Genomic DNA, 20,718 nt, shown 5'->3' with positions numbered 1-20,718 from the left:
AGATGGGGTGACGAGCTTTTGTGTTCAAGAATGAGAGCTGACCTAACTGATAATTGATTTATTATGCTCATGTGTACCAAGGTACAGTGAAAAAAGTTGTGTGTGGTATCCAGGTGAATCTTACCATGCACATGTATAATCAAACAAACCATAGATAGGTACAATAGGAAGTGCTAAAACAAAGGAATCAGAGTGCAGAATACAGCATTACAGGGAAAGGAGATACAAAAAGTGCGGAATACATCCTTAGCTTATGAGAGATCAATTCAAGAATCTGATAACAGCAGGGAAGATGATTTTATATCTTCAGCCCAACGAGAGGGAGAATGACTGGGAATGAGCGGTGCTTGATTATGTTGACTGCTTTCCTCAGGCCGAGCGATAGGGGGATGGTGGTAGATATGTGTGATGGACTGCGGTGCATTGACTGCAATTTCTGGCAGTCTTGGGTGGAACAGTTGCCAAACCACGTTGTGATGTATCCCGATCACGATGTTAAAGTCCACAGGCCCCGCGGTTGGAGCTTCAATCCCCGGCAAAGGGATCGCAAGCTCCACGATGTTAAAGTCCCGCAGACTCCCGTGGCTTGGAGCGCCGGTCGGTCTCCAGGAAAGGCCGCCAACTCCACGATGTTAGGCCGCAGTGAGGACGGAGATACAACACGGAAAGAAATCGCAACTTTGTCGAGGTAAGGGATTGGAAAAAAAAGTTTCACCCCAACCCATACTAAAAATAACAAAAAGAAAGGACAGACTGTTGGCGAGGCAGCCACTGCTGGTGGCGCATCTGCCTGTGTCTTAGGGTGGCACAGTGGCACAAATAACCATGGTGGACCGTATATCTTTTTAAGTCAGCCAATCCCTGCAGCAGAGCGAGAGTAAACTACGCCAATTGCAGTATGCTGAAAAACATTACCACACTGTGGCACTGCACGTTTGCAACAATTCGGAACAATTCCTAACAGCAAAATGTTACCCTAAATGACGAAAGACAAAATTTGGTAACTTCAGTATATTTATTGAATTTAAAAAAAAAATTACCTTTGCACCCATTACGACAGTCATTAAATACAATTTTTCACATAGGCTCTGCAAAGCACAGAATGGATTCTGAGGTTCTGTACCATTCTGTAGTTTTTTTAATTAAAGAAATAATCATTGCGGTACCTTCATGCTTTCACTGATTTAAATCCAGATTAGTAATTTACATCACGTTTTAATCACAAAATGCATTTTGTTCTGTACTGTAACTTTTACACACATTCTGCATTGTTCCACATTATTTTGTAGGAATAACTTTAACAAGTTTTCTAAAACGAAATGTGATGTCATAACTTTGGACCGTGGTTATTTGTATATCTTTTTAAATCAGGCAATCCCTGCGGCAGAACGAGAGTAAACTACGCCAACTGCAGTATGCTGAATAACATTACACATTCAAACCAATTATTTTTCCTAATCTAATTCTTTCCATTCCTAGTCTACAAATGCAATTTTTGGGACCAAAGATTGCATTGAGAGAAAGGACATACATATAAAAAAGGAGATTTAGTTATTTTGGACATACAATGCATCATGACAAAGATCTTTGTTAATGTTGGGGCAGCTGAAGTAATGTTGACTGACCAGACGGTAAATAGGTTACATTGCGAGATCTAGAGAGCTGGTAAGCGATATCCTCGGCAGCTTCCAGTTTTCTTAGTTCAATCAAACCATCTCCAACTTGTGCCATTGCGTTAGCGATTAGTTCTGCAGCTTTAGAATCCCCTTCTGCAGTAATAACCGCTGCTTTCTTCTGTTGCTCAGCCTGTCCAACAAAACAACATTGCAACGTGTCAGCAGCATGAAAATATTTCAGAAACCAATGTCGGCCCACAATGTCTGTGCAGAACATGCCAAGACCATCTCTTATCTGCTTGCACATAATCCATACCCCCATTCCCTGTGCAATCTGTGAAAATCAGTGTTTTCTACCAGCCTCAACCCACTCGGTCTTATTTTATAATATCAACATACTCTACTCCTTTCTCCCTCACAGATTTATCTAACACCCCCAAAAAGGGTTTGAAGAAGGGTCTCGACCCGAAACGGCGCCTGTTTCCTTTGCTCCATAGAGTCTGAAGAAGGGTCTCGACCCGAAACTCCGCCTATTTCCTTTGCTCCATAGATGCTGCCTCATCCCCTGAGTTTCTCCAGCATTTTTGTCTACCTTTGATTTTCCAGCATCTGCAGTTCCTTCTTAAACAAAAAGTATCTATGTCATTTCAACTGCTCCGTGTGGTATCCGATTCCATTAGCTAAAATTAACTAATTTCTGTACATTCCAAGAAACTCCAATAACCTTTACTGCAAGTTTTTTTCCTAATTGGACAATTAAATGCAAGTGAGGTACTATAAATGGTTAGAATGAATCAGATTAGAGGGGACCAATTTAGATAACAAGCTTATAATGTTTTCCCAGTTTTACTCCAGTTTCATAAATGATTTGTTTTCTTGTTTGTTTTGCAACTACAGGCCCAGTGCAGCAAACCAGCACTTACCTTCTCTACAACAAATCTGGCCCTTTCAGCTTCCTGTTGTGCAACTTGTTTGAGCTCCACAGCCTCTGTGAACTCTTTGCCAAAGGTCAAATGAGTCTGAAGAAAACAAAGTGGGTACACAAAGATCAGAAATATAAAATGGATGATCAAACTCATAGTAAATCTTTTATACAAAAGTCAGGGAGGTTACCATATCATCAACAAATTGCATGACTGCTGCAATTTGTGGAGTTGACCAACAATGAGGGAGGTGGGATCTGCCCTGTGCATTTGCATTCTGCATTTATAATTGAGAAATTCTTGCAGAGCTTTTGAACTCACGGTCTCTGTGCCAAGTAGTGGTTTGACATGGCATATTTGCTGGGCAAAAGAATTTTAGGGTAGCATGTAGAATGTCTAAAACCCATCAGTCTCAAATGTGAGCTTTCTAGCAGATCAGCTCTGAACGTAAGACTTTGAGGTAGAGAAAGAGTAAAAGATATAGGAGAGAAATTACTTTCCACCCTCGGAGTCGCATAGGGAGAGGGTATGACAACAACAATTAGGCTCTCAATTTAGGCTTAAATAACATTTAACTAGCATCTACTTAACATTTCAAATTTACAAAACTGATGAAGAAGGGGATCTTGGGGTCCAAGTCTATAATTCCTTGAAAGTGGCAGCGTAAGTACATAGAGTGATAAATTAGAATGATGTCCGGATTAGGGTGCATTAGCTACAAGAGAAGTTGGACAGCCTTGGATCGTTGTCTCTGAAATGCTGGAGGTCGAGGGGTAAAAGTAAATAAAATTACAAGAGGCACAGATAGGGAAGACAGTCAGAACCATTTTCCCTACAATGGAAATATCAAATGCTAGAGAGAATACTAGAGACGAAGGCAAAGTTTACAAGAGATGGGTGGGGCTGTTAATCTCTGATATTTGCTGTGCAAGTTTTCTTTAAAATACAGAGTGCCTAGAACGCTAGTCAGGGGGTCGGATAGGCGATTCTGTGGACGCAGACAGGAGAGCCGGATGGTAGTTTGCCTCCCTGGTGCCAGGGTCAGGGATGTGTCTGAACGTGTCCAAGAAATCCTGAAATGGGAGGGAGAGGAGCCTGAGGTTGTGGTACCAAAAGGTACCAACGACATAGGTAAAAAAAGAGAAGAGGTCCTGAAAGAAGAATTTAGGGAATTAGGTAGAGAGTTAAGGAGAAGGACTGCAAAGGTAACAATCTCAGGATTACTGCCTGTGCCACGCAACAGTGAGAGTAGGAATGGAGCAAGGTGAAGGATAAATGAGTGGACGAGGGACTGGTGCAGTGGGTATGGATTCAAGTTTCTGGATCATTGGGGCCTCTTTTGGGGAAGGTGCGACCTGTACAGAAAGGACGGGTTGCACTTGAACTCGAGGGGGACCAATATCCTGGCGGGGAGATTTGCAAAGGCTACTGGGGAGACTTTAAACTAGTATGGTTGGGGGGAGGGACTCAAATTGGGAAAGCTAGCAGTCAGTGTATGAGGCAGGAGGCAGAGAATGGTAGCACTCTGACCCGAAATGTAGGGGAAAGAGAAGAAAAAGACAATAAACAGAGAATAAGAGAGGGTGGGTTTCTTAAATGTGTAAATTTTAATGCTAGGAGCATTGTAAGAAAGGTGGATGAACTTAGAGCCTGGATTGACACCTGGAAGTATGATGTTGTGGCGATCAGTGAAACATGGTTGCAGGAGGGCTGTGATTGGAAACTAAATATTCCAGGATTTCGTTGCTTCAGGTGTGATAGAATTGGAGGGGCAAGAGGTGGAGGTGTTGCATTGCTTATCAGGGAAGATATTACAGCAGTGCTTTAGAATAGAATAGAATAGAATAGCCTTTTATTGTCATCCAGACCGAAGTCTGAACGAAATTTAAGCAGTCATACATATAATACAATACAATAAAAAACAACAATAAACACATATTAACATCCACCACAGTGAGTCCACCCAACATCTCCTCACTGTGATGGAGGCAAAAGTCTTAGGGCTGCAGTCTCTTCCCTCCTCTTCTCCTTCTGCGCTGAGGCGATACCCCCCGGGCGATGTTAAAACCTGTCCTCGCGGCTCAAACACCGCGGCCCGGGGTAGTCGAAGCTGCCGCTCACCAGACCTGCTGACGCAGCCGCTGGCCCGCGGCCGAACCCCCGGTCTCAGGCCACTGCCGTCCCAGCCCCCGGAGCATCGTTCCAGCCCCGAGCCGGATCGCCCTCACGTGAGTACTGCCACCGTCTCAGCCTCGCGCCAGGCCGCCGCTCCTCCCTCGGGCCAGGCCGCCCCGACTGGGCGCCGCTCCTCCCTCAGGCTGGGCCGCCCCGACCGGGCACCGCTCCTCCCTCAGGCTGGGCCGCCCCGACCGGGCACCGCTCCTCCCTCAGGCTGGGCCGCCCCGACCGGGCGCCGCTCCTCCCTCAGGCTGGGCCGCCCCGACTGGGCGTCGCTCCTTCCTCAGGCTGGGAACGCCGTACCTCCCCGAGCTCGGCTACTCCGACGGGAGCACCGTTCCTTCCTCGGGCCGGCCGTCACAGCCCCTCACGAAAGCCCTGTTCCAGCCCCGAGCCAGGCCGTCCTCACGAGAGCGAGCTCAGTGCGAGTCCTGGCGGGCTCTGCCTCCTGAGCCTCGAGGTCGCCAGCTCCGCCATTAGGCCTCAGCGCAGACGGAGGCAGAGAAGGGGAATACGACAAAAAAGTCGCATTCCCCCGCAGGGAGAGACAGCAAGCCCCGTTTCAACCCCCCCCCTCCCCAAAACACAAACTAAAAACCAAAACTAGACTAACCAAAACGAAAATAAACAACCCAAAAAACACAAAATAAACAGGACTGCCGGAGAGCCGCTGCAGCCAGAGCCGCGCCGCCACTAGGGCAGGATAGATTAGAGGGCTCGTCTAGGGAGGCTATTTGGGTGGAACTGAGAAATGGGAAAGGGGTAGCAACACTTATAGGGGTGTATTATAGACCGCCAAATGGGGAGCGAGAATTGGAAGAGCAAATATGTAAGGAGATTGCAGATATTAGTAGTAAGCACAAGGTAGTGATTGTGGGAGATTTCAATTTTCCACACATAGACTGGGAAACACATTCTATAAACGGGCTGGATGGGTTGGAGTTTGTAAAATGTGTGCAGGATAGTTTTTTGCAGCAATACATAGAAGTACCTACTAGAGAAGAGGCGGTGCTGGACCTCCTGTTAGGAAATGAGAAGGGTCAGGTGGCAGAGGTATGCGTTGGGGAACAGTTCGGGACCAGTGATCACAATACCATTAGTTTCAATATAATTATGGAGAGGGTCAGAACTGGACCTAGGGTTGAGATTTTTGATTGGAGAAAGGCTAACTTTGAGGAGATGCGAAAGGATTTAAAAGGAGTAAATTGGGACAGTTTGTTTTATGGGAAAGATGTGGAAGAGAAATGGAGGACATTTAAAGGTGAAATTTTAAGAGTACAGAATCTTTATGTCCCTGTTCGGTTGAAAGGAAATAGTAAAAATTGGAAAGAGCCATGGTTTTCAAGGGAAATTGGACACGGTTCGGAAAAAGAGAGAGATCTACAATAATTATAGGCAGCATGGAGTAAATGAGGTGCTTGAGGAGTATAAAGAATGTAAAAAGAATCTTAAGAAATAAATTAGAAAAGCTAAAAGAAGATATGAGGGCGCTTTGGCAAGTAAGGTGAAAGTAAATCCAAAGGGTTTCTACAGCTATATTAATAGCAAAAGGATAACGAGGGATAAAACTGGTCCATTAGAGAGTCAGAGTGGACAGCTATCTGCAGAGCCAAAAGAGATGGGGGAGATATTGAACAATTTCTATTCTTCGGTATTCACCAAGGAGAAGGATATTGAATGATGTGAGGTAAGGGAAACAAGTAGAGTAGCTATGGAAACTATGAGATTCAAAGAAGAGGAAGTACTGACACTTTTGAGAAATATAAAAGTGGATAAGTCTCCAGGTCCGGACAGGATATTCCCTAGGACATTGAGGGAAGTTAGTGTAGAAATAGCAGGGGCTATGACAGAAATATTTCAAATGTCATTAGAAACGGGAATAGTGCCGGAGGATTGGCGTACTGCGCATGTTGTTCCATTGTTTAAAAAGGGGTCTAAGAGTAAACCTAGCAATTATAGACCTGTTAGTTTGACGTCAGTGGTGGGCAAATTAATGGAAAGGATACTTAGATAATATATATAAGCATCTGGATAAACAGGGTCTGATTAGGAACAGTCAACATGGATTTGTGCCTGGAAGGTCATGTTTGACTAATCTTCTTGAATTTTTTGAAGAGGTTACTCGGGAAATTGATGAGGGTAAAGCAGTGGATGTTGTATATATGAACTTCAGTAAGGCCTTTGACAAGGTTCCTCACGGAAGGTTGGTTAAGAAGGTACAATTGTTGGATATTTATGGTGGAGTAGCAAGATGGATTCAACAGTGGCTGAATGGGAGATGCCAGAGTAATGGTGGATGGTTGTTTGTCAGGTTGGAGGCCAGTGACTAGTGGGGTGCCACAGGGATCTGTGTTGGGTCCACTGTTGTTTGTCATGTACATCAATGATCTGGATGATGGTGTGGTAAATTGGATTAGTAAGTATGCAATTGATACTAAGATAGGTGGGGTTGTGGATAATGAAGTAGATTTTCAAAGTCTACAGAGAGATTTATGCCAGTTGGAAGAGTGGGCTGAAAGATGGCAGATGGAGTTTAATGCTGATAAGTGTGAGGTGCTACATCTTGGCAGGACAAATCAAAATAGGACGTACATGGTAAATGGTAGGGAATTGAAGAATGCAGGTGAACAGAGGGATCTGGGAATAACTGTGCACAGTTCCCTGAAAGTGGAATCTCATGTAGATAGGGTGGTAAAGAAAGCTTTTGGTGTGCTGGTCTTTATAAATCAGAGCATTGAGTACAGAAGTTGGGATGTAATGTTAAAATTGTACAAGGCATTGGTGAGGCCAATTCTGGAGTACGGTGTACAATTTTGGTCGCCTAATTATAGGAAGGATGTCAACAAAATAGAGAGAGTACAGAGGCGATTTACTAGAATGTTGCCTGGGTTTCAGCAACTAAGTTACAGAGAAAGGTTGAACAAGTTAGGGCTTTATTCTTTGGAGCGCAGAAGGTTAAGGGGGGACTTGATAGAGGTCTTTAAAATGATGAGAGGGATAGACAGAGTTGACGTGGATAAGCTTTTCCCACTGAGAGTAGGGAAGATTCAAACAAGGGGACATGACTTGAGAATTAAAGGACAGAAGTTTAGGGGTAACATGAGGGGGAACTTCTTTACTCAGAGAGTGGTGGCTGTGTGGAATGAGCTTCCAGTGAAGGTGGTGGAGGCAGGTTCGTTTTTATCATTTAAAAATAAATTGGATAGTTATATGGACGGGAAAGGAATGGAGGGTTATGGTCTGAGCGCAGGTATATGGGACTAGGGGAGAATACGTGTTTGGCACGGACTAGAAGGGTCGAGATGGCCTGTTTCCGTGCTGTAATTGTTATATGGTTATAATGCACCGACAGGTGTGGTGCTGTGGGCAGATACGATAGTGGCATTAAAGACTTTTGGATCAGCACATGGATATGCAGGGCATGAAGGGATATGGATTATACCCAGAACATCTCAGGTTTTGCGGAAAAATCTACAAGCGTACAGTACTGCTCTAGGCAATTCTGATTTGCGTAAATTATGACTTGCGCAAGTGTCTCTGGAATATACCACTTGCACAAGTCAGGGAGTGTCTGCATATTTATAATTAATTGAGCCGTGATGTTTTCTTTAAATTGTCAACAAGTGAGCATAACATTAAAATATTTTTTATAATTAAATCACTGAAGGACAGTTATATAATCGCAGCAGCCATAAAAGGACCAGGAAAAAAAGCAGATTGAAATGCAAATATTACCAATGATACGTCATCCAGGAGAAGTCCAAAAGCAGCAGCTCTCTCTGTCAAATCCTCGCTGACCTGTCTGGATACCATCTCTCTCTGTGTGATCAACTCACCAGCATCAAACCGGGCCTGTAAAGTGCACAATTTTGGATTGGTTTAAATTATAATCACCAAGTAGATCACCATAAATTATACCAAACCAATGACCATAAGGCACAGTTATAGGAATACATGGAAATAATTCCTTCAAACTGTTACAACTCAAGCCAGCAAGTGGAAAAAAAGCAACAGATCCATGACACAGACACGTGTAGATGCTTAAACTGATAGAATTGGTTAAAAAACAGTTAGTATTACAAAAGCATAATCAGTAGAATGATTGGCTGTGCTCAAGAGGTTATTTTTGTGTTAGTTACTCGTTTAGGTGATTAACAATCATTCCTCCACCTCCAGAATCTGCTCGCATATGGATGCAATCCAGCGATGTTGTGCAGAATTTAGATCAGCCCTCTTTTTTGCCAAGGCAAAATGGATTGCATGCATGCAGTGGAATTGAAAATAAAGAATGTGTCTTCAAGATGGCGGCTGCGGACAGAGAAGAGGAATGATGCTGGCGAGTAGGCTGGGGGTTTATCTCCCGTGTCCTCGGAGGCATTCTGGTGGGTTCAGAATTTAACTATGGTAGGCCCCCCAAGCACAGAGGCCAGGCTGTGGTTGCAGAACATTGAGGTGACGGGGGAGCGCAGGTGACTGAGTTCATGGGTAGATGCGTCCATGGAGTACGCCACTGTGGGTCCTGCAGCAGCCGGGGGATCGATTGGACAAGGCTTCGCTGGAGGCCCACAGACATCAGACGAGTGAGCATCGGACGTGGCCTGCAGAAGCACACAGCAGCGGCCCAGTGGTGGGTGACACCAATGTCACCATCTGACGAGGCCAACCCTTGCAACTCTGATCCAGAGTCACTGCCAGTACAATGGGCCTTTAGACAAAGTTAAGACTACAATTTAATTACTTTGAAACTTGAAGGGTACAAGATGGCACCTGAAACATGGCAACTCATGTACTACCCCAGTGTGATACTATTCTCACACTCCTATACTTCAAGTACGATTATGTTGATAAGATTTTACTGAACTCTATTCAATTGTATTTCACTGCATCTAGGTACATGTGACAATAAAATACCATTGAACTGTACAAATATCTAATTCACTGATGGAATCTTTGTATTTTAAGCAATGAACAATTTATAGATGAAAGTCAATAGTAGATGCAAATTTCCAGGAGATACCATCAGAATTGCTTGAAATCAATAACGCACAATTTTAAAACTCGCCCAGCCAAAAAATTTGAGTTCAGAGATTGCCATCCACTTGAGAGTTAGTGAAACTGTTATTTATGACATAGCAAACATCAGAGACTTATAGAAACGTACAGCACAAATGCAGTTCAGCCACCAATTTTTCACTGAATGTGATGTTTATCTACATTAGAACCATTGTGCACATTAGGCCATTGCTTATCCTATCCAAACGCCGATTAAACATTGTAATTGTACCAGCTTCCAACATGTATGGCAACTTATTCCAGATACAGTTACACAACCTTTTATCCGAAATTCCGGAAACCGAAAAGCTCCGAAAACCGGACATTTTTTTCCAGGACGTCGTCTGCACACCAAAGCTCGCGTTTGGCGCCAAACTTGACCCGAAACGACCCACGGTCAACCCAGGTCTGTACTACTGTAGCTGCTGGTGTGAGGGGGGGGGACTTTAATTCTTAGTCCCCTACCTGGTCGGAGAGGCAGCATCCCTCTAAGCTGCTTCTTCGCCCCGTCCTCGCGGCCTACCATCGAAATTGGAGCGGCGGTTGGAGCTCGGACCCCGCCGAACTCGATCCCTGGCTCCGCGGCGCTCCAAATCCAGCGCCGCCCGCAGCCCCAGCTCCGCGATGTTGGGAGTCGGCGGCGGCGCAGTGCTGGGATACCAGCGGGACGCGGGCAATGCCTTACTGGGTCGCCGTGCGGTAAGCTCCGGAGCGCTGTGGCCGCCGACTCCCAACATTGCGGAGCTGTGGCTGCGGGCCGCAGACCGTGCTAGATTTGGAGCTCCGACCCCGGCGAACTTTACCCCTTGCTGCGCGACGCTCCAAATCCAGCGCGGCCCGCGGCCGGACACCCGCAGCCACAGCTCCGCGATGTTGGGAGTCGGCGGCCACAGCGCTCCGGAGCTTACTTGTCTACTTGTTCATTGCAAGGTGTTACTCACTGGCACTAACCTCTATACAGAATCTACAACTGATCCTCAGCGTCACTGTTTCTGTTGAAATAGAGATTGATAGACAAAGTGCAAAAACCAACCACAAAAGCAAGTATGTGCATTTCTAGCTTATCCCAAGTTAAGGGGGAAAAGGCTCCTGTACTGAAGTAAGAACAGCTAAAACACAGCTTTTCCTGGGTGGACTGTGATACAGTAGACTGTAGAATGCCAAATTTTGTTACGTGCAGCAAAGGTACAAGCATTTTTAATTCTAGATGTATTTATCCTTATTCCTTATTCCTCATCACCCAAGACAGCGAGACACTCACAACAACAGACTTCAGGACTTCTGTTGTGATGGATGGCAGGACTCTCTCATCATAATCTTCACCGATGGTAGTGTAAATCCTGGGCAGCTGATCAGCCATTGGTCTAAAGAGAATACGCAGCGTAATATTTACATTCTGTAAATCTGTAATATAAAAAAAGTTAGGTAACTTGAGATTGTTGTGTTTTAGCCTCTTTACTTTTCACACCGCATCAACTTCTGTTACATTCCTAACTGTGAAATATAAAATCTTATACTTTACTGCCAGCACCATCGTTTTCAACATGGAGGGGTAGAATCGCCCATTTTGACAAATACCAATATCGAAATCTATCTATATTACTAAAAGTCTGATCTTGACCACTCCTGTATATTGATTTTAGAGAAAACGCTGCCACTTACAGCTGTATTTTTTGGCCATCTTACTCAGAGTCCCCCTCCGCTGCGCAGGGGAAGAGGATTTTTCCCATCGATAAAAAATAAAAGAGATATTAGCGTTTAAAAAAATGTTGAGATTCTCTCTCCTGAAGGCCACGCCCCTTCCAGAGGGACTATAAAGCCCAGAAGTGTTGAGTGCCTCAGTCAGTCGCTGCAAGATGGGGGAGCGTCTCTCAGTCTGAGCTGTGAATAACACTGAACACATATCTATATAACTGTGAGTGGTTTTACTGACCTGTCAGTGACCTTAATGTGTTTTGAAAATAGTTTGGAAATGCTAAAGCTGTGTTGCCTTTGGTTTGGAAATGCTAAAGCTGTGTTGCCTTTGGTTTGGAAATGCTCAAGCTGTGTTGCCTTTGGTTTGGAAATGCTAAAGCTGTGTTACCTAATTAAAGTTGCCTTGCCTAATTAAAGTTGCCTTGTCTTCTATATAATTAAAAGTCTAATCTTGACCACTTCCTGTTTGTGCTTTATATTGATTTTAGTAAAAATACGCTACCACGTACGGCTGTGATTTTTGGCCATCTTACTCAGAGTCCCCCTCCGCTCATCAGGTGCCGAGGATTTTTCCCATCGATGAGAAATAAGACTTATTAGTGTTTAAAAAATGTTGAGATTCTCTCTCCTGTCAATCACGCCTCCTGGCCACGCCCCTTCTGTTGGGTGGGGGAGGGACTATAAAACCCAGAAGTGTGGGCGTGGCTCAGTCTCTGCAAGATGGAGGAGGGAGAGGTCACGACTCGCTGTCTTTAGTGGCCTTGTACCCTGCTTGAAGTGGTAAGAAACCGCATTTGAATTTGGTGGCCTTGCACCCGGCTTGAAATGGAATTTCAAGGAATAGCCGTGAGTCAACTGCCAGCCCACTAGCCATGAGTGGGTGAGCTGCCAGCACAACAGGCTTGAGTGACTGAGCCGCCAGCCCAATAATCCATTCGGCCCACAATGTCCATATTAGCCTTCTGGAAACCAGTCCCTTCAGCCCACAACACCCATACTAGCGCTCCAGAAAGCGCCCCCCCCCACTGGCCACCAATATTGGAATTGATGGAGCGATGGAATATTGCGTTGGGGGACGTTGTGTGATGCTACGACCCAACGGGTCCCACTTAGTCTAGTATACTTATAAAACTCTGATCTTGGATGTGGATATATTTATTTGGGTGTGTATTTGTGTGTTTGTCTGTGATTCACATCTCCTCGAAAACACGACGCGCTAACAGTGAATTTTTTACATGAGGGTAAATCTCAGATACCCTCATGATCTAAAAAATCGCCTCATCTGAAAATGTGATTAATTATTTCAGGAATTATTTCTTCAAATTGTTCACAAATCTGAGATCGTTTTTAAAGCTAATGAGCCGATGACGTCACAATGGCTCTGCTCCTCGCAGCCAGCTGCGCACAGTTTTCAAAGCGCAGCCTGCTGGGCACTGTTTTCCACGAGTTGCGAGTTACATTAACCCCCCCCGACTCGCAGTCGATTCGCACTCAGCCGGCTGTCGGTCCCGCCCCGCCCGCAGCCCAGCCGCCCTCTAACCACCAGGGCTCTGGATTGAAGCTGCTGCACACGCAGTCATTTGGTTGGGCTTCCGAGGTCCCGCGAGCTGCCGAGACCCGCCGCCCGGTCAATCCCGTCCGTGCCGCCGGCTTGCCGAGTTCAAGTCCGCCCTCTCCCCCCCTCCTCCTTCCTCTCCCCCCTCCTCTCTCTCCCCACACTCCGCCCGCCCTCCCCCTCTCTCCACCCCCCCTCCCTCTCTCTTTCTCTGCCCCATTCTCTCTGCCCCTCGAAATAGGAAGGGGTAAAAGGAGCCAATGAACAATATTAATATGATATTAAGGGTAGTAATTAGTATGTGTGTGTGCGTGTGTGGGGGGTGGTTAGTGTGCGTGTGACGCCACAGGCCGCCACCCCCCCCCCCCCCCCCGCAACCACGCGTTAAGGGGACAGGACCCAACGGGTGCCCCTTGGTTTAGTATAATATATAAACTGCATATTAATTTGTCGATTTCCCAGTATAGATCTATTTATCCTCAAAAGTTTTATAACAAGTAATATTACACTGATCGTATTACATTAAGTAATCATAATCAAATCAAATGAAAGCATTATGGCTATACTCACCTTTGCTACCAGTAACAACTGGAACATTTCGTGGTTGCGATCGGCAGTCATAAATGATTGGTTTTTGCACCCATGGAATAAGGAAATGTGTGCCTTCACCGCTGACAATAGTTTGAACACCACGGAATCGATCAAATATTACGGCTCTGTGTCCAGCATCAACTGGGAAATAAAAGTTAGATGTCACAATTTTTGAAAATCAAATGTAGGTACATCTGAAGTGACATTGTATGAGGCAATTAAATGCTTTTAAAAATATATACACACCAAAGCAATGTTGTACATCAAACAAATTATAACATTGGTTACTGAGTATATGAGAATATTGAATATCCTGCCAGGTTATCTTAGAAACATAGAAAATAGGTGCAGGAGTAGGTCATTCGGCCCTTCGAGCCTGCACCGCCATTCAATATGATCATAGCTGATCATCCAACTCAGTATCCTGTACCTGCCTTCTCTCCATACCCCCTGATCCCTTTAGCCACATCTAACTCCCTCTTAAATATAGCCAATGAACTGGCCTCAACTGCCTTCTGCGGCAGAGAATTCCAGAGATTCACCACTCTCTGTGAAAAAAGCTTTCCTCATCTCGGTCCTAAAAGATTTCCCCCTTATCCTTAAACTGTGACCCCTTGTTCTGGACTTCCCCAACATCGGGAACAATCTTCCTGCATCTAGCCTGTCCAACCCCTTAAGAATTTTGTAAGTTAAAGAAACTGGCAGACAATAAATCATGAACTACACCCTCTCTCCAGACTTCCCAGTGGAAAACAAAAAGCAGAAAACTGCCACTAGAATTGCCAGACCTGACACCAGTTTTATAGAAAAACTAGAGTAATGGGAGGCCTGGTCCCCCAACACAATACTCCACCTCTCCATCAATACCAATATTCCATCATTCACGCATAGCCCCCAACTGCGCAGGTGCTGCTGACGGGTTCCCATTGTGACGCCCCTGATCCCGACTGCTCCCTTCACCCTCCCACTCCACCCCTTGCCCCCCCCCCCTCCCAAGCACTCACTCCATCCCCCCCCCCCTCAAACGCCCCCCATCCACTCTTAGCAGCTCTCCGGCGGCGCAGCCATTCCCTCCCATTGGGTTCCCATTGTGACATAGAACACGCAGGTATTACTGCGCAGGTGCAGCTGACGGGCACGGCAAGTGGAAAAGGGATTTATTAAAGCTTAAAATGTGAATGACTCTTAAAATATAACAACAATTTAAACGTTAAAGAGGAGATTTATTCAGTCCATTCTTTCTTGCTGTGTCTCTGCAGCCGGGGAGGGGGTCGGCTTCAGGCGGGGGCCGGTGGGGGGAGCGTCCTGCAGCCCGGGGAGGGGACGGCTTCAGGCGGTGGCCAGTGTGTGTGGGGGGGGGGCTTTTTGGAGGGCTAGTATGGGCATTGTGGGCCAAATGGACTTGGGCTAGTCCTGTAGCTGGGGATGGGGAGGCTTCAGGCGGGGGCCGGAGGGAGCGTTCTGTCAATCACTCACTCGTGGCTTCTGAAGCCACCGTTCACTCGCGCGGCTTCTGGAGCTACGGTTCACTCACTCGCAGCTTCTGGACCCGACTCTCACTCACGGCTTCCGGGCTTGCTGACTGACTCACGCCCGACTTCTGGACACAGGGTACCGTTTTTGCGCAAATTTACAAACAACGCAGACGAGATATGGTCAAGATGAGATCTTTAGTAATGGTATAGATAATTCTAAGTAGTACTTCATGGACAGGATTTAGGTAAATAAATCTTTACGGTGGAAAGCAAACCTTCCTATAATTTTCTCAAAACAGTACAATTTTACCTTTTTCTTTCCAATCCCTTTATGCCATAATTGGAAGCCAGACCTCAAGTGCAGTCAGAAATTTGTATGGAAGTTAGGGTAAATGCTCAGCTGATAAACCATCCTACAACTATGGATCCGAGATTAGGAACTAATTGATACGGTAACAAAAGAGAAAACTAAAAAAATAACATTTTGGTTTGTCCTCATAGAACGGAAAAATACTATTAATAATCTTCCATTGATCCAACAAGTTCAACTGCAGATCAAGAGCTGGGTATTAACCTTGAAACACTGTACATTGGGAAGGAACTGATCAGTTGAATGTTCCCTTCATAGCATTTTAATGAATTATCCAATCTCTATGAGGATGGTGTGCAACTTTCCCTGGCAGAGCCCCATGCAGTATCTTGAGGTATTCAGAATGATACAGATTTCAGTATTGAATGGACTAACCAAGCAATCAGAAAATAGTCTTCAGGTTGAGAGATTAATTTGAGCCATTGGATGTAGAATTGTTCAAGATGACTAGTTTATCCAAAATACTATGGGCTATTCTATTCAGTCTGGTGCATTGAGATTAAAGTGAAGCTACATTTGTGCATCTAGAAGGCACAAGTAGAGTTGGATTCCACCATAAACTGCCCTCACAGGGTTTGACATATCCCTGTCTTTCAACTTTGTCAGGCCAAATGACCAGCTCTACTTACATAAGGAATACATCAGAGCAAGCTGGAAGCTGGAGCAGATGCATCAGAAAGTCTAGAAAATGTCTACATCTAACAGTTTAAAGATTTGTAATCCTGCTACATTAAAGGGCCTGTCCTACTTGTGCGACTTTTCAGCAACTGTCTTCGACCTTCAAGCTTAGGGGCACTCGTCTGAAAAACCGTGAGCTGGATCGACCGTCAGCGATGAAACTGCTGGATCGGCCGTCAGCACACACACACACACGCACGCATCGCAAAGGCGGGGGCCAGGGAAAGCGGGCTAGCGCTGTCTGAAATTCACACAGTGCAAAGCCAAGGTGATACCTGCGATGAACAGGAAGGTAAAAGACGGCTGGCATAGTGTCCGTCCAGTAAGTCCTTTAAAAGAGCAGGGGGAGGGAGAAGGAGGGAGGGAGAGGAGGGAGAAGGGAGGGGGAGAAGAAGGGGGGGGGGGGGAAGAAGGGGGGGGGGAGGGAGAAGAAGGGGGGGGGAGAAGAAGGGGGGGGGGAGAAGAAGGGGGGGGGGAGAAGAAGGGGGGGGGAGAAGAAGGGGGGGGGAGAAGAAGGGGGAGGGGGGGAGAAGAAGGGGGAGGGGGAGAAGAAGGGGGAGGGGGGAGAAGAAGGGGGGGGGAGAAGAAGGGGGGAGGGGGGGGGGGGGGGGGGGGGGAGAAGAAGGGGGGGGGAGGGGGAAGGGAAGGAGTGGAGACACTTTTAAGAAGCCAGACAACTTTTAATAGTTTAGCTGGCATTTAACATTACCGGTCGATTTTCCTTGGTTCTGAAAACTTGTGCTTACTTTTTTTTTACCCCAATGAACCAATTAAAATGCCCGGTCAGCAAAGGAGATTGCCTGCAGCTACCCCGACTACCTATAACTACATGGCGACCCCACCACCACTTCAAAAGAACCATGCCGACCAATTTTTACTCACGGAAATTTTTTCAGCATGTTAAAACTTTTTCCTCGACCAAACTGAGGCCGCAAGTATGCGGGAACTTCTCTTGAGCGTGAAGGAGATTTACAGTGACCTCCAAGGACGTGTCGACCATGCTGTGAGTTTGTGGCGAGCGTATACTCTTCTAAACTCGCTAATTAGGTTGCCATAGTGGGACAGGCCCTCTAATCATGAATGACAGTGGATGGATATGAAACCGACAGGACGTAGCCCCAAGACCTCCACACTATTCATAATTTTAGATGCTGAATTGTACATCAAATAAATCATAAGAGCATATAGAAACATTATAAGCAAAAAATGAAGTGCTGGGAGACCTCAGCAAGCCAGACAGCATCTGCGGAGGGAAATAGACAGGTGATGCTTCGGGTTAGGACCGCTGAAGATTTCTGCATCTGAATGCCATTATATATCTTGAGAAGTTGTAAAACTGTCAAGCGTTGTACTAAAGGAAAATCATTCTTGACTAATCCATGAGTTATTGAAGATGGAACTAGATGAGTACATAATGAAGACCGAGCAGATACTCGGGAGTACAATTCAAGAATAACGGCTGGTTATATCTGGACGGGGTGATATTCTCCCCTCATTTAGAGTTTTAAAATCATTGGAATCAGCCACGATACCCGAAATACCGGGACTACGAAAGTTGAGTGTACAAGAAGTCAGTGAAAATTAGGTTTGAGATAAGAGAATTGGCCAAGTGAATCGCTGCATAGGGTCATAATGCTATTTGCTCTATTGTTATTCCTCTTATGTTCAACCAGAGGCATTGAATGGGGAATCCTTCATTGCCTCATGTCTCCACCATTCCAAGTTTCAGCAATCATAAAAAATAACTCAAGGGAAAATAAAAGTGTGCAATGAATGCTGGAACCTGCAGCAACAGTTTTTGCAGCTGGCAGATTACAGAGTGACATTTTCAATTGTCCCAAGAGCACTGGCACACCTAGCACAGACTACTCGCAAAACATAATACTCCCATTGCCACAATAGTACAAGAAAATTATAATGAGTTATACACATTAGTTGCCCATTGAAACTTTTCCTACTGCATTCCACTTGATGCATTTCGATATCTAGATATGAATAGTCAACAACAAAGTTGATATTTCAGAACAAAATGACTTCAGTTGACAAGACATTGCCCTAGGGGTAACCACCAAATGGTGTATGCTCATCATTAACACTGTGCAATCTATAATTACCAAATTAGAAAACTAAACCATTTGACACTCCCACTATGATCAAATGAAGAAATTAAGGGAAACAAGTGGAATGCAAAAGGAAGAGCCAGTGGATGTGGTGTATCTGGACTTGCAAAAAACCTTTGACAAGGTCCCACATAAGACATTAGTGTGCAAAATTAGAGCACATGCTATTGGGGCTGGGGTATTGACATGGATAGAGAACTGGTTGGCAAAGAGTAGGAATTAACAGGAGGTAGACAAAAATGCTGGAGAAACTCAGTGGGTGAGGCAGCATCTATGGAGCGAAGGAAATAGGGAGGTTGCACGGCAGTCGGGTCACGACCCATCCTGTTGCCACGCAACGCCAACTGGAGTACACGAGGTGAACTGCATGTAAGCAGAGTGCATGGATTCCAGTGTAGTGGGCCCGTCTTCTGTCCCAGCATCTGAACTCCACAGTGACCGATTCCACACTCGCAGACACGGGCTGTGTATCCCCGCAGGCGGGGGTGGGGGGGGTGCCGATGCAGTGACTCTGGGTGGGCGGAGGGACCACTGTCGCCAACTCTGCTGCAGCTGACGGGGACATTGCCAGGTGGTCCGGGGGAGGGGGAGTGGTTGGGGGGTGGAGGGTGGTCTGGGGGGGGAGGGGGGCTGCCGATGCAGCTCGGTCAGTGACTCTGGTTGGGCGGAGGGACCAGTCTGTCCCCAACTATGTTGCAGCTGACGGGGATGTTGCCGGGTGGTCGGTGGGGGGTCAGTGACTCTGGGTGGGTGGAGGGACCAAACTGTCCCCAACTCTGCTGCAGCTGACGGGGACCTTTCCGCGTTTTCGTCCCTGTGTGTCTGCTGCCAAGAACCGTGGCCCCGCTCAACCCGGTCCCGTGTGTGGGCGCTGCCAACCCACAGCCCGTGACAGCACGGCCGCACAGGGGGAGGGATGTCCCGAGGGGTGCGCTCCTTCGGCCGTTTACATCTAGGTGCTCGGGTTCAGAGCAAAGATACTAGAGCATTTGGTTCAGAGCGCTCAGTCACCCTCCACAGCGCAAATATGTACCCGTTTAGCGGTTTTGAACAGGTAAGAAAGTACGCGTTTCGTGTGTTAACAAACAGTGTATGCCATGTCCTCCAGATGGATTGAGCTGCTCCATGCGTCATGCCCTTTGACCCGATGACCTTACGTGCAACCCCCCTATAGGCAACGTTTCGGCCCGAAACGTTGCCCATTTCCTTCGCTCCATAGATGCTGCCTCACCCGCTGAGGTTCTCCAGCATTTTTGTCTACCTTCGATTTTCCAGCATCTGCAGTTCCTTCTTAAACAGTAGGAATTAACAGGTCGTTTTCAGAATGGCAGGCAGTGACTAGTGGGGTGCCGCAAGGCTCGCTGCTGGGACCCCATTTATTTACAATATATATTAACGATTTAGATGAGGGAATTAAATGTGACATGTCCAAGTTTGCAGATGACACAAAGCTGGCAATCAAGGGATATGGAGGAAAAAGCAGGAACGGGGTACTGATTTTAGATCAGCCATGATCATATTGAATGGCGGTGCTGGCTCGAAGGGCCGAATAGCCTACTCCTGCGCCTATTTTCAATGTTTACTCATGAAAGAACAGGGTTTCAACTTTGGGGTCGACCTGCAGAAACTCCTGCGTCCAGCTGTCATTTGCCAGGCTTTGTCCCACCCACATCTTTCTTTTCCAGCTTCTCCCCTCCTTCTACAATCAGTCTGAAGAAGGGTCTCGACACAAAACGTTGACTATCCATTCCCTCCGCAGAGGTTGCCTTGCTCGCTGAGTTACTCCAACACAATGTCAAGGTGGCACATGGGGAGCAGCGTGGGGCCAGGACTCATCCGCCTGAGTGAGCTGGAGTAAAGGTGTGCAGACACCCATACAGTGCCCGAGGACGCGGGGGCAAAGTCACTACTTGGCCGCAGCAGGTGAAGGTCAATGTCGCCAGCAGCGACCCGGACCCAGCCTCGCTCCGTGGGCCCGAGTACCACCGATACCCGCTGCTCCGGCGCCACACACCCGGGAGCCGCTCACCGTTGTAAAGCGCCGAGTTGACGATGCCTCCAGTGATGGCCAGTCCCAGCCCGATCTTCCCGATGGTCTCGAGAACTTTCGCGGCCATTCTTCGCTCGTGAGTCGGGACGGAGGCCGAGGAGGAGCAGCAGAAGCAAGACCAGGCCGCACGGTCACCTCCACGATCCAACCGCGCATGCACCGGCCCTGACCTCCAGCCCGCCGCCCTGCATCATGGGAGGTGTAGACTATACACCGGAAACTAGGGGGCAGGCGGAGGGAATTCGGACTACACTACCCATGATGCTCTGCGGCCGCGGCACGTGGTGTGGAGCTGCAGTCTTTTTGCCATTGGCCTGTTTCACAATCTGTGCCTTTGTGTACTTAGTGAAGTCTGCTGACAAGTTCAAGTTCAAGTGAGTTTATTGTCATGTGTCCCTGTATAGGACAATGAAAT

The 20,718-nt window shown here is 46.6% G+C and overlaps 1 protein-coding gene across 1 annotated transcript; it reads right to left on the bottom strand.

Annotated features, from left to right (window-relative positions):
* Positions 1–1,001: 1,001 nt before the first annotated feature.
* On the bottom strand, positions 1,002–20,506 carry phb (prohibitin). Its single transcript, XM_033035374.1, has 6 exons — positions 20,283–20,506; positions 13,590–13,751; positions 11,031–11,173; positions 8,453–8,569; positions 2,540–2,635; positions 1,002–1,806 (listed from the first exon to the last, which is right to left on the bottom strand). The coding sequence occupies exons 1-6, from the start codon at positions 20,368–20,370 to the stop codon at positions 1,591–1,593; spliced, it is 822 nt and encodes a 273-aa protein (XP_032891265.1). The 5' UTR covers positions 20,371–20,506; the 3' UTR covers positions 1,002–1,590.
* Positions 20,507–20,718: the final 212 nt, after the last annotated feature.

The sequence above is a fragment of the Amblyraja radiata genome, chromosome 16 (genome assembly GCF_010909765.2).
Source record: "Amblyraja radiata isolate CabotCenter1 chromosome 16, sAmbRad1.1.pri, whole genome shotgun sequence".
Taxonomy (NCBI): domain Eukaryota; kingdom Metazoa; phylum Chordata; class Chondrichthyes; order Rajiformes; family Rajidae; genus Amblyraja; species Amblyraja radiata.
This window is presented reverse-complemented; position numbering and strand designations above follow the sequence as displayed.

What these genes read in the sequence shown, in the direction of transcription:
- phb (XM_033035374.1), bottom strand. Translation starts at nt 20,370, where the DNA reads ATGGCCGCGAAAGTTCTCGAGACCATCGGGAAGATCGGGCTGGGACTG. An exon ending in CAACTCGGCGCTTTACAACG is followed by an intron (nt 13,752 to 20,282) that starts GTGAGCGGCTCC and finishes TTTATTTCCCAG; the next exon opens with TTGATGCTGGACACAGAGCC. An exon ending in TCCTGGATGACGTATCATTG is followed by an intron (nt 2,636 to 8,452) that starts GTAATATTTGCA and finishes TGTTTTCTTCAG; the next exon opens with ACTCATTTGACCTTTGGCAA.